The 14,359-nt window shown below is 39.8% G+C and overlaps 1 protein-coding gene across 2 annotated transcripts; it reads right to left on the reverse strand.

Annotated features, from left to right (window-relative positions):
• Positions 1-9,217: 9,217 nt before the first annotated feature.
• On the reverse strand, positions 9,218-11,120 carry LOC144206463 (uncharacterized). 2 transcript variants are annotated; one of them, XM_077731463.1, is made up of 4 exons: positions 10,833-11,120; positions 10,650-10,739; positions 10,347-10,514; positions 9,218-9,883 (listed from the first exon to the last, which is right to left on the reverse strand). In XM_077731463.1, the coding sequence occupies exons 1-4, from the start codon at positions 11,001-11,003 to the stop codon at positions 9,710-9,712; spliced, it is 603 nt and encodes a 200-aa protein (XP_077587589.1). In that variant the 5' UTR covers positions 11,004-11,120; the 3' UTR covers positions 9,218-9,709. The 2 variants fall into 2 exon arrangements, with proteins under 2 accessions (XP_077587589.1, XP_077587590.1); XM_077731464.1 differs by having other exon boundaries at positions 10,650-10,736; positions 10,833-11,119.
• Positions 11,121-14,359: the final 3,239 nt, after the last annotated feature.

Consider the following 14,359-nt stretch of genomic DNA (forward strand, 5'->3'; position numbering starts at 1 on the left):
ACTTCAACCTCTAATTTTACTGGAATAGTTTTTCTTTTGTCTCTTTCAGGCCTTTTTGCTACAAGACCCTCTTGCACTGAATTTGATGCACGCGCGGGATCAGATGCACGCGCGGGATCAGGTGCTCGCCATGCAAAGAGCACGGACACAATCGCCTCTCTCTTTCAATGGATGGGAGAATTCCGAGCCTGGCGTCAGTGAGTCTGCTCCCCCACTCCTCCTCCTTCTCCTCCTCCTCTTCCCTCACACTCCCTCCCTCCCTTCTCCATGCAGCTGGACGAAGACAATCAAGCCATCAACAATCGCCACGCATAATGATCGACACCCTTCTTCTACCCTCCTCTTCTTTACTTAATCAAATTACCATCCTAGTTTTACTAGCGAAACATGACCAAAAATGTCCCAAAATAAGTTTTGAATTGACTACAGTGGAAGGATTTGAATGAACATGTTGCAATGAAACTGAATATATATAGTATATTTTATATATTTATATATATATTTTAATTTCCAAATAGTGTTTTATGATATCACTCTACTTTTGCATGGTATCTACTGTACATTTTAGAAATTAAACATGATTATGAAGCTAAAATGGTCAGTGACTGTAACATTAGACATCATGACTTGATGTTGATGTTGCAATGTCGTCTCTGCAAATGGTACAATTTACGCTATTCATAAGAAGTTTTATAATAAGTTGTTTTGATTTCCTCCTAACTCTGAAACATGTGACGCAATGGGAAAGGCTGCATCAGATAATAATCCAGCAAAGCTAAATGTCTGGGGTTGTTTTCAAGGTAAACCTTGCATTAGGCATGCATGCCTAACAAAGCACATGCCTGTCAAACAGAGCTTCACTTCCACACCGGTGTGGCTTGGCTGCGTGGGAATGTGGCTGTTGATGCAGTCAGGTGACCCTGCCCGTGTCCTTGGATGGAAATATTTGACACACGCGAATAAATGGAGGCATAGCAACATGTACGGCAGGCAGAAGGGGGGCGGCGAGAAGCCTCGACCGTGCAGGCGGCCAAAACAAGCAATTCACGAGGTGATTCAGCGACGGAGGCTACCAGCTGCTAGTCCCACATTAGCTTTGGTACTTGGCCCGACCCTGAACAGAACGGTACATAAGTTATTAGGATGACTTGTCAAGTTCGAGTCTAAAAAGCTGACTTGAGTTGGATTTTTTTTGCATTCCTACTCAAATACATTGGGAAATTAGGAAAAATGATTCAAATGGTCAAAATATATAGTCATATGAAAAGATTTTGACGGCTCTGATCCTTTTCCTTTGGGTAAAAAAATGTTTTATGGTTGAGCAAATTCAGTAAAATATTTAAAATGGCAGAAAACAAAGTATTATTTGAGAGGAGAAATAATTTATAGGCATTAAGGAACATGTGCAATCATCATTTAAAGGCCCCATATCGTGTAACATTCATTTTTTGAATGGGGAATGTGTTTCTATTAGATGTGCAAATGTACAAGCTAAGTTCTTAATTCAAAATAGTCTTGTTAAATACTTTCATCACATTAAACATCTACAAGGTCACTATCATCATGATTTGAATAGATTTTGAATGTGTGTTGCCTTGTAAACTTTTTGGATCTTCCCACTAAACGCTACCATATTGCAACTATAATGTGCAGTCTTGTTGGTTTTATGTTTAACTTTTAGCTTCTGTTCACACCTGGGCGCTGGTTAAGAATGCTGTCCAATGTAATTTAAGGCCTTTTTTTTGTTGCTGAAACCTAATCTCCTGTGCATTTCCTTCTTCATTAGAATCCAAGCTGCACTGAGTGGGTCCACCACATGACATTTAGATCATTACTGGGTTCAAGCAAACATGTGCTGTTCCGGCGCATAACAGTTCCACGTGATTAGTAGAAGACACAAAACTAATTGGATCACAACATACATATATGTGTGTGTGTGTGTCTGTGGATTCCATTGCACAATGTCAACACACAAAGATATACGACACGTAGTCACTGGATGGGGATCAGATTGGATGAGGAGCCCAGCTTGCCTATGTCAAGTCTGTACATGCGCTCCCTGTGCTGTTTATTTGCCCTTCCCGAAATGGCACAATGGCGAGATTAGGGCCCTACCGCGCTTCCATGAATGGTCATCCATTCCGTTCATTGCGAGTAAGTGCTCCTCGCTGTTTTCCATGTGTCTTGTGGGCAAGACGGCAAAGCTACCGCTGGTTCCAATTCAAATTCTCATACTTAAAAATGATGCATATGCTACCAGTCAAGTCATATTTTCTTTTACAGATCTTAAATTATAGCAAATGACTCAAACTGGCTTCTCAAGCCAACAGTAGGGAATTATGAAATCTACTTTTATGAAAATCTCTCCTCCGGAAAAACCAGGAAAACATAGGAAAATACTCGAATTGAGATGGAAAAAGAGATAAAAGATGATTACTACAACATAGGCTTTGTTTAACTGAAGAGATTAAATCTTTGAGATTTGAGTAGTGCTGAGAAACTCACAAATGCTTTACACAAACGACGGCTGTTGTGATGCTGCAGGGGTTCAGCTGGGTACACTTCACAGAGGCACACTGCATCCCGGGTGGGTATGTGTGCACCTGTGTGTGTGTGTGTGTTTCTAGGTCAAGTGGGTCAATGAAAATCTTAAATCATACACATGCATGTATGGCTGAACATACACTTCCTTGTGTTGATAATGGCTTGAATCAATGGGGACTGAAGACATCAAATGCAGCTGATCCTTTAAACATACACACACACACACACACACTTTCCCAATCTGGGTCATTTGTGCCCCTCTTGGTCACCCCTTGTCGGAGTGGTCCAGACGGGAGGGTGCAGAGTGGGAGAAGAAAGGTCTGGGATCCAAGTGACCTGATTAAAAATTTCACACACACGCACACACACACACATGCACACACACACACACACACACACACACACACACACACACACACACACACACACACACACACACACACACACACACACACACACACACACACACACACACACACACACACACACACACACACACACAGACTGCTAAGCTGCATGGCTAATCAAACACAACACACCCGCTGACCTTGCTTGCTACTGGACTCTGTAGTTGTCTAGTAATGTCCCCGCACCGTCCCCCAAATGGATAAAGTCCTTTCTACAAAGCGTGTGTGCCTTTGTGTGTGTGTGTGTATTGTCTTATATTATGGACATTTCCTGCTGACATTCTCCAGCTGCACTGTCACTTACTGGAAATACACTCCTTATTACTCAAGAGCACTAAAAATACGGCTTCCTCCAAAGTAACTCAAAAGAGGCCCGGGGAAGCTATGTCTCATGAACGGAAAGGCTGTGAGCCTATAGTTCAAGGCTACAATGATCATAATTTGGATTTAAGTGTCAGAGGTTGCCCTCCTTCTTGACATGCCACTTCATTAAAACAAAACAAAAAAACCTGAAAATCAAACCGCAACCCAGTGTTTGTTTCTTGGTATGCTTCTTTTGGCATTAAATACAAAAAAAAAATCTTCTGTTCTGTTTTACCTATCCAAAGGACATTCTGTCAGAGGCTTTGTGGCTTCTAAATATGCATTTACAAAAATTCCAATCATGCTTGAATGCTTTGATGAACTCTATTCAAAGATAGAAGTCTAAAAGATGAACATCAATTTTATTCACTATACTTTGAGAGTACTCCTTGGATTATTTTGCTTTATTTGCAAGACTCAAACACAAGAAATTTAAGAGGTTTCTTATCTTATCTATAGCTTGTGAGCCTCCACACTTCAACCTTGCTTCAGACGTCTGGAGTACAATGATTGACTCAGTTAAGAACCACTATAGGTTGACACAGGTGAGCGGGGCAATCATAGTTAAGCAGTCATTAGATGAAACACACACACAGACACACACAAACACACACACTGTAGAGATGAAACTAAGCATTTTGACACTGTCCATCACTTAATTTAGGGCTGAAATTGCTGATTGGATAAGTCTGACGATGGTTCCGCCCATACAATATGATTGCGTTAACACGGTTGTCGATCACCTTTTGTCAGAACGTTATCTCTCAGTAGCATGAGGTGCGTCCTTCACTGTGAAGCTTATCAGTGGCCTTTCAAGTACCGCTATTTATTATCTGCCGACACAGCTGTCTTTTACCCCTCCTGCTTATTCACGGACAGCTCATTTCATTTTAAACATGTGAGATGCACTTCATTATATTTTCAAAGCAACTAGAATTGCAAGGGAAATAAAATATTGGATTTAATAATGGATGTGATTGTATTTGGACTGCAATGATCACAACAGTTAAGAGATCAAAACTAGAGGAGTTTTGGACCCAGTTCAGAAATATTTATCAATTATCTGGGGGGGAATACATCTTTTGAGGTTATGCCACTAAATCTCAGGTGGGGTTAAGAATTTTATATCTAATTTGGTAAAACCCTAGGGATGATGTTGATGAGTTCCCAATTAAAAAAAATGTACGCAAATTTAAACTGTTGCATTGTGCTAGAGAATGGCTGAGTTCAAGCTGCGGCAAAACACAGAAATCCCAGGAATATTGCTGAAATGCAACACTTTTATCATGAAAAAGGGTCAAAGACTCATCCTAATGATTATTACTACAAAGAGAAGATCAAGCGGACATTAAACCCAATGATTCACTTACTTTTACATCCTTATCCTGTGAATGTTTACATGGTATATTCAATAAACACATGAAAACACATTTCTTGTTTGGGTTTAGATGAAGCAGACTGAAATTGTTTATCATTTTGATAAAGATTTGATGACCAATTGATGCTGAAATGTCACAAATTCAAAAGCATTCACATACTCTTTCCCCCAGTCTAGTGGCACTAAATCAAACCCACAGTATTAGATAATGACCATAAAAGGAGCTTTTGGATTTCCAGATGTTAACCTCTCTTTTTCGCACAACAACACGGCAATGTTAGGCTAACCTCCCGCTGACTTAGCCAGAGCATCTGGCAAGCGTTAGGCCTCACCTAAACTCGTTGTGCTGAAATCTGAGTTGGTTGAATGTGACTGCGAGGGCTCAAATTCATTTGTCTGTGTGTGTGTTTGAAATGGTGTGTGGATGATGTTTTTGAGAGCTTTTTTTTTTTTTTGAGACACAGTGCATTTAGGAAGGAAGCAAAAAATGGTATGGTGGTATGGAATGGTGTAGTACAAATTACTTGATGTGAATGATGGTTGCTCAAAGAATCTAAATATGCAAATCAGGATTTTTTTTTTAGAAATGTGATAATGGAGTGAAGGATTTTAGAACACAGAAATTAACTCTTATTTTGGGGTAAATTTGATCTCAAATCCTCTCAGGCCACCTGACATAATTCACAGCGAGTCAGCCAGGATGTCAAAACTCCAGAAAATGCAGGGGGTGGATCAATTTTGGGCAGTGGGGGTAAATTAAAATGGCGCAAGGGTTAGGGTAGGTAGGTTTTTTTTGCAGGTGTATTTGAAGACAAACACAAACATAGGAGGAAAAAAGCCAAGATGATTTTTTACTACTACTATGGCTACTCCTCCTACTACCGATATAGTAGTAGTGTTTTATCGCAGTTACATATTATTGTGCCTTACAGAGGCGGGGCTTGCTCGGGTGTTTCGATATTGGCTAGTCGGCATGTGAGTATCTGTACGTAAGCCGTGGTTGACAGCAGCTCCCATGTTGATTATTTAAAAAAATTCCAGTTCTCATAATGTTCACTCACCTGTTGAAAACTAAATCGACTAATTTGGCTTTGTAAGAAAACCACAAACTGATTACTATGAGCCAGAAATGACTGACAAGTTAAAAAGAGACCAAAAAAAGACCTAGAAGACAATAAGAGAACACTCCCTGCACAGCTGCCATTTTTTTTCAGAGAAGCTATTTCCTGTCAAAAGTCTGACAAGGGAATAATGATGGCTTTGATTGGGCCCCCAGTTAACGGGAGGCACTTCCTGTTGCTTTGTATTGCTTTCATTGTGAGGCGGCGGGGTGGGGTTAAGGAAAGGGGGGGTCGGGGCAGGGTTTTAGGGAAACAGCTGCTGGAGATGACACAGTCAAGAACATCCCTGTGAACCCCCCCTGAATTCCCGCCTCAGTTCGGCACCGCTCAGACAAACTGTGAAGAAGAATTACAGGGTGGTTCATTAGCCTGCTATGACATAATTGAGAGAACAATAAACTGGATTTTCAGCTACCGTAAACTATTAGATCACATTTGAAATTCAGCCAACAGATTTTGTCCTCTCATTTATTTCAATACAGCATACAACTCTTGGACATTAAATTCACAGTCATAAAGGAAAGAGTTGGTGTAAAATTCCTTGTATTTAGAAAATCCCCAAAATTCTGGGAAATCGCAGTGAAAAAAACATTAGTATTATCATGATATGGCAGGTTTCACTGTCTTGACTGGTTCCAGGAATAAAAAAAATGGGAGTGCGCGGGATATCAGCTGACCTGTAACTTATCACGTAGTGCACATGACGTCTCGGTCTACGTTCTTTCTGTTTTAAACAACTCATCTTACAAATCTACTGTAGTAATGAATTCTTTGCTATCTTTTGCGAATCTCAGGGACCATCGTGTTTTTATCCGAGGCCATATTGATGAGTTGTAGACAGAACGTGGCCGTGGGGTACAAGTTCCCGGCATTTGGAGAGGGGGTCAAGGCGTCAAATGCCAGGGCTAATTGAACTCGGGGTCACGAGTGCGCATCGCTTGATCGTGCGTGGCGCTATCATTGCGCGCTGATAACACCACAAAGACAATTACGTTCCAGGAGGAGGCCAGATAGCTTATCAGAGTTTTAGTGGGTGTACTTGCCATGGGAAAGTCTGGTGCCATATATAACAACTCCAAGATGTGATGCAGTCGTATCTTGAAATGCAAGATAAAACAAGGGACTACAACAAAATCTACAACCCCTCATAGCACTAATCACCCAAAATAATTTAAGGTGCCAGTTTAAGCAAATGTCCACTGTAAATACACTGTAAATAGTGCAAATTTTGCCATGTGATTTCTCTCAATACTACATTTAATACACTCCTTGACTCAATATAAATGAGGAAATAGGGAAAATCTTGGTTTTTGGACAAAATTAGATTAACTTGAATCAATTTCTACCCTTTTTGCCTCTACTTGATGACTAAACAAATGAAAAAAGTAAAAAACTGGCCTGACCCGAGTGAGTAAATGAAAGTGACTGGATTTCTGTCCCTAATCTAATGACTTTTGACCTGGACGACATGTTGATGAAGAGTCAGAGTAGTCATTTTAGATCACTCATTAACTGTCTTGACTCATGTGAGTATGTGTGTGTGTGTAGCACGCCTATGAGTTCCTCTTTTCTCTATCACACTTCTCTATAGCATCACCTCTGACCTGGTCACCTGACCTTTCCAGCTCTGACTTCTCCTTGCTCATCCAGCTGTGGACCAGGCTAAAGATGTTTGTGCGATCATATGGAATATGGAGAATTTGAGTGCCCTTTGACTGGCAAAAGACTCCATCTTGCCTCTTTTTTTGCCTCTTATCTCTGCTCTAATAATAATAATTATATCAATCACTGAGCACATGGTCAGTTTAAAATGAACTCTAACATCCATCGCAATCCATTTCAAAGTTGATTTTAACCTTAAAAACAACCAAAATTGGGCCGAAAAAAAATTAACCAAAGACAACATTACATTCAATACGTAATGTCTTACCCTTCCATAATGCCACACACTTAGTTTTCATTATTCATCAATTCAAATCAAGTTTCTGCACTCAAATAAACAACCCTTCTCCAAATAATTCCAACTCAATTGGCTTTTATTTCTAAACCCAGTCATTTAAAACATTCTCTTCATATTTAGCGTTTTTTAAGAAAACCCAGAGTACTCTCATCCGCATAGAAAACAGTCCACACAATAAGAATGCAACAAATCTGTGCCCGAGTTGAATTTCGTCCCCCATATGCGGGTACGTTTGAACCCACCGGGTCGCATAGCCTTCTAGCACACAGGGCCTCCTTTAGGTTCCCTCCCATCCCTCGCTCTCTCTCTCTCTCTTCTCCTTCCTCTAGCTCGCTCTCCCCCCTGCTAGGAACCCCACAGCTGCGTCGACCAGGTGCGTTCCACCCCGCACACACACACAGCGACGGACGCAGCAGGAAATGCCTAATACCAGTTTTAGAATGATGCCACTATGCCAGCTTGTCAGCAAGAAACGACGACATTGAGACCTCGAGTGAAACTGACAGAACTCTGAGAAAAAACAAAAAAGAAAACAAATCAATGCATTTATGCTAAATCTGCACACTCTAAAATGACTCTTAAGCCTGAAATATAACTTGGCAAACATTTTTCCTCCATTTTTATTGTTGACAGCAATAGAAATACAAGAAAATGTCATTGAATCAAATCAATTAAATGGACTTGTCAGTCATCTTTGAAAATTAACAGCACTGTACATGAAGTGTAAGTGGTATGTCGGCGTACTTTTGTTTTTGAATAGAGGACAATTCCATTTTTCATAGAAAAGTGGGCAACTCTGTTAACGGCAATAAACGTCCAACCTATTTTTGTCTGCTCTTCAAGCCAAAATTGATAAAATGTCTAGCAAAATATTACATTTGCATAATGTACCATGGTTTTTAAAATGTACTATTACTATGCACTTGCCCTATAAAGGGTTAAATATTTAACTAACAAAAAAACCCACTAGTAATTCTACTCTGTTAGTCTAATACCCAAAATTGTTGGGCTAGTACCTCCTAAATTTCATCTTTTTTCAGCTCAAAGCACTATCAGTATACCCATTTTGTGTGCATTCTACTGTCAGGAATTGTGCAAATTTGATGAAATAAAGACAAAAGTGTTTTTTTTTTTAACATTGCCAACTTCACTATCTAAGTCTGAGCCACTTCTCCAACATAGACAGTCAGATGTGAAATTCTGATGTGCACAAGTGTGACTTGATGTGTGGGTGGACATAAGCACATATGTTCTTATCAGGTAGAGTGGGGGCGTAAGGGAAGGGGGTTGGAGGCTGGGGTGTCATCTGTGGTTCACCAAGGGCCCAACTCATAGTGTCAAAGTAAGTGCAATAATCTATAGTTTAAAACTGCACTAAGGAATTGTCTTGGGGAGGGGTTGTTAGCTCAAGGGCTCCCTCCTCAGTTAGGAAAGTGTACATATGTAACGTAAACTAGAAATTAATCTTTATTATAGCAAAAACATATTACATTTTATATAATATCTCATGACAGTCAATAAAATAAATCTATTAAAAATGCATATGAATCACATGATTATGTATGCATATAGTATATGTACATCTTGTCAAAAATACATTTAGAAAAATAGAAAGATTGTTGGGGGTATGTACTTCCTTCAATTGCACCAACATTTTGGTAACATCTGCAAACTTAGCAATTCCCCGCCTAAAAAGTCTATACCAAGACATACAGTATAGGGAAACTTTAATATTTAGGAATGAAGAACCTTCTTGCATTAAACGTTACTTCTTCAATTATCCAATCTTTTTTTCCCCTCTCTAACCATGACTCTTCTGTTGGCTCGACATGTGACTTTCACCAAAACCATTCACGGCCACCCCGGCTGAGTTCAAATTGATTGGATAATAGTTCTCAAGTAGGATAATAGAAAAATCCCATTCCCGAAAAGTTCATCATCTTTGACGACCACATGCCGTTCTGCGTAGATGGTGAAAGAGCCGTTTGGCCCAGGGACAGAATACCTCCAGGTAGCGAGATATCTCCACAGAGTATCGGAGAACCTCAAATGGCGAGGAAACCGTGGGAAGCAACGGTGGTGGTGGCGAAGGAGGGACGACAGCATTAATCTGAAAGCGGCAAAACGAGATGCCCATTATATAAAACGGCAAGTAAAATGGACTTTTAGGCTTTTAAATAATAAATTGTCTGCCTTGATACTACAGTGACAGACTGAGTTAAGTCAAATAAGCCCCTTCATTCTAAGCTTTTTGATACCAACATTGGCTTCGGCCATTTGAATGAACAATTTCTGTTCAAAAACATGTTTTATTTTAAAGTGTGATTGTGAGGAACCAGTTTTTAGATGATTCCTCGAATGGTGACCAATCCATTGTCGATTGTTGTCTGACATTTCCTGAAGACCATTCAACTTAACCCTTACCATTCAGTTTCTTATCCATCCATATGTGCCAAGAGACATTAATAATAATAATAATAATAATAATAATAATGTTCCTGTAGGTGACCAGTCAGTTGTACTATATGCATCCTACTTAACAACATTGTCATGCGACCAGTCAGAAGCCTCACCTGGGCCAGTGAAGTGCTAACAAGGTTGGTCAGCCATAGCAGGTGAACGCTGGTGTCTCTCGCAGCTTGATATGGAAAACTAAAATTTTCTGAAGCTTCTTTGATCCAATCCACATGTGCTTTTAAGGCTAAAGTGTGCAAGTACAGTTGAGACAGACACTCTTCGGCCTATAAAGACAAACAAATGCGATATATGTGTTTGAAAGTGTATACATTAAACCCTAACAGTCTCTTTGTTTCTTTAAAAAAAACATCCTATGTACTCTATATTGGTATGTTTGATAAATACTGTTTGAAAAGTACCTTTAATGAGTCAAAGTGAGCAGCAGTTGTTGAAATAACTGGAAATCTTAGCAGTTGGGCCTCCAGAAAGACCTCCACAAGTTCATCCTGCTGAAACGAGCGGCAGGAATTTGACTGGGAAACTTTTCACCGGAAAATGGAGGGACGAGAAGTAAAAAGGAAAAGTAGAGGTAGTATTTTTACCATCGGGTGTCTTAGTTGTTCCGAAGTCTTCCTCATGGTGTCCATTTGATTGAAAGCTGATTTAAGGGCATTGCAGAAGACTCCATCATGGGCAGGGGCACACTGCGATGGCTGCGTCAGGATATACAAAAGCAGCAAGTGTAGGAGACAAGAGGTCAAGTCACAGATCATGGCCCAGTAGAAAAGCCCTCCATGATGATCATGATGCGTCGTTATTACTACAATTTATACACGGACAACGACAAAAAAAAACGCCTGCTCTTTTAAATTCTGCTTTGAAATGACACAAATGAGAAGGATGAAATCGCTGGTCACATCAAAGTCAAAGTAACCAAAGGGATTTGAAAGAGGTGTGGCCTCATTTGTCCTAATTGATTAATAACTTCCTGGTAAAAACCTCACCCCCAAAAAAACAACTAAACATTGTTGTAATATGTTTTGAGTGCTCTAATAATATCACTCCATAATACACGTGTGTGGCTTGAGACTGGACTGGCCAGTTTTTGTTTGCCAGGATAACTTTTTGACTGGAATACGTGTGGTTTAATAGTGGTTGCGGATTTAATTCATTGACAAGAACTTGACGAATGGATGGAATGTAGGATGGATTGTTTTTCCACACAAGGCGATTGAGAATGGATTCTTTGAGGCATTCCTGACTTCAGGTAGCAACGTAAAACCAGATAACTAAATAAATACTTGTGAAAATAACTACATAAACTACAGGGTAACCATTGGAAAACTTAACTGTAACATTGCAGTCAAGCAGTGACAGTTACAAACATGTTAAAGTTATATTTTAAGGGAACAATGTCAGTAGAAATGATTAAAAAAAAACACTTAAAATTTTGAAGTAATACATTATTCGCAAAATGTCCCTTTAGAGAATTACAGTGGGTGATATGGTATCATTTTTGAAGCTGCTATTTCTTTCTAAATAGCTTCAACCGGATGCGTAGAATGTGAATACTGTGAATGTGCTAGTACACTTTTACACAAAAAGAATCTTGCATTTTGCTGAGACGGGGCCACATTCTCACCTCAAACTTTTCCACCAACTGACTGGGGTTTTAATCAGGTCAGAGTTTCCACCGGATGTTATTTGGGGTGACTTTTGTTTCTAAAACATCATTTTAAATAAAAAAAAATAAAAAAGACAGATTCAAGCCTTCAAGCCAGAAAGAAGGAGAGCCTGGTTGTACTCATCACTTAGACTTGTGAAATCAGTCCTTGTAAATCTAAAAATACTTTCTTTGACGTGTAGTAATCAACATATATGGTGGCATTTTTTACTGTATTTTTTTGAACACTTACAATGAATAACATTACATAATTTATAATATATTTTGAATCTACATAGTTTCAACATCACTATCTTTCCATTCATTGGAATTGGAGGCCTGTGTACAAGCTTGTGAAAACATGAAATTTACAGTATGGGAGTCTTCTCTCTCTGTACATATGTGTCATGAAAGTGGCACCTGGGAAATCTGAACGTTACGCAACAAAACTTGCTCTGTTGCAACGAAAGGCTGGCAACCGTAGCGAGGCGTGGCTGGCATGCGAGCAGATGCAAATGAATATGAGATGGATAAAGAAGAAATGACTGAAAAATGACTGAAAAATATGCATCATGCATTCAGAGCTCCCTGTAACTAGTAATAAAAAATGAAAGAATATGCTAGAATGATCCAAAGGACCTGAAAGTAATATTTGAGCATATATTGCAGAATATCAGATGAGCAGAAGTCACCTTGTACTATATTTCTTGACTAAAATGTTTCAATATGATATGCATGTAAGTATAAGTAATTTTCTCACATCTAATGTATTTAATGTAACAGAAAACATATTTCAAAAGACATTTATAAGTCATTCAACATAACTACACTCCTGTAAGTTTTCAATTATGGTTTAGACTTGATCATACTGTTGAGAATCTTGTTTAAATTCACAGCAAAAGCTTTAAAAAGAGCCACATGATTGGACATTATCATTGTCAATGACTGACCAAATTGCAATTTCCCTATTCATCCCTAATGTTACCTGCAGGATGAAAAAAAATACCTGCTTTTGAAATTACTACTAAAGCCATTATCTTCCATGTCCTGAGCCCCACTGTTGTAAAGTGGCAATTTTGACAAAGACACACTCCACTTATTTCTGCATTTTATGTGCACGCGTGTGTCTGCGAGCATGGGTGGACGCACACTGGCTACCAGGTGCACAGTGCGGGAAGTGAGCCAGTAAGCAGGCGGCCCGGCGAGCGAGCCAACTGGGCCCCATGGACACGTGCTGCCCTCCTCCACCACCATCCTTAACCCTTTAGTGAGTGCAAGCAGGCGGTTATGACATTATAATTTCAGTTGGAAAAAGCTAAACACTATAAAGTGGGTTGAAATCAACCCTTCACAGCTTCACTTCAATGTCTTGTTTAATTGTATGTAATGTGGGAAACAAGAATATCAGCAACACAATTCAAAAAATGCCATGAAATGTGACATTTTTTGCATTATTTTAAGTCAAATGCACGTGATTAGATTCAATATGGTATGAATTGATTGTAAGCCCTTTAATTCAATCAAATTGTGACAGACTGACATGTAATCAATTAAGAAAAACAATACTGTATCATTGCTTCACGACGTTGGTGATTTACACTCTGACAACTAATTAATATTGTACCAGTATAGGCAGTAAATCTGCCTCTATTGCAGATATATACACAGATACACAATGTGTGCAATTCCTCTGTAAGGGTCAATGAACGTGAAAGGTCAATCCAAGATGAGGTGGAGATGCAGGTCATGCAAGGCCAACGTACAGGACACGCACCCTGGGGTTCACTCTCTTCCCCCAGCTTGCCCCCTACGGCCGCAGATGCAACAGCCCAGACAAGGCGGCGCTTCTCTGGGCAACACAGAGGCGTTGCTGTGCTCCGGTTCCTGGAGCCCCGGCGCTCCGATAGAGAGGCCCTGCGTCCATGCAGGAACCGGGGGAGGGGGTGGGGGTGGTTTGTTGGGGAGAGAGGATGCATAACACATCTGGCAGCTGTGAAAAAGCCTACATGGTACGAGGAGACGGGCACTGCGGAAAATGTCGACCTCCATCTACCATTTTTCGTAGATCCAATTTTTTATTTGAAATTTAGAGGTAGCTAGAAATGTTCATGAAAATACCTGCAGGCATTTTTTTATACTGTATCAGTTTCCCGCTAGAGCCACTTCCATTTTTCACAGAAGCGACAGTGTTCATTTCTGTGACCACTGAATCAGAGTACAGACTGGCCTCTAAGACTAAAATTTGCAAAGTGTATTTTGACAAGCCATAAAGCTCCATGGATGGGATGGCAAATCCAGACTGATTTTATAATTTGATTTAAATAAAAGGATGTTAAATGGCCTAAGCTGTAGTCAGACATGAATGTATACACTGTTCTTACTGTTGCTTAAGTTCTGTGGCTGCCTATAGATAACATTATATACATGCTTGATATCTTATGCAATGTAAAACTGTGTTATTAGAGG

The sequence above is a fragment of the Stigmatopora nigra genome, chromosome 13, assembly GCF_051989575.1.
Source record: "Stigmatopora nigra isolate UIUO_SnigA chromosome 13, RoL_Snig_1.1, whole genome shotgun sequence".
Taxonomy (NCBI): Eukaryota; Metazoa; Chordata; class Actinopteri; order Syngnathiformes; family Syngnathidae; genus Stigmatopora; species Stigmatopora nigra.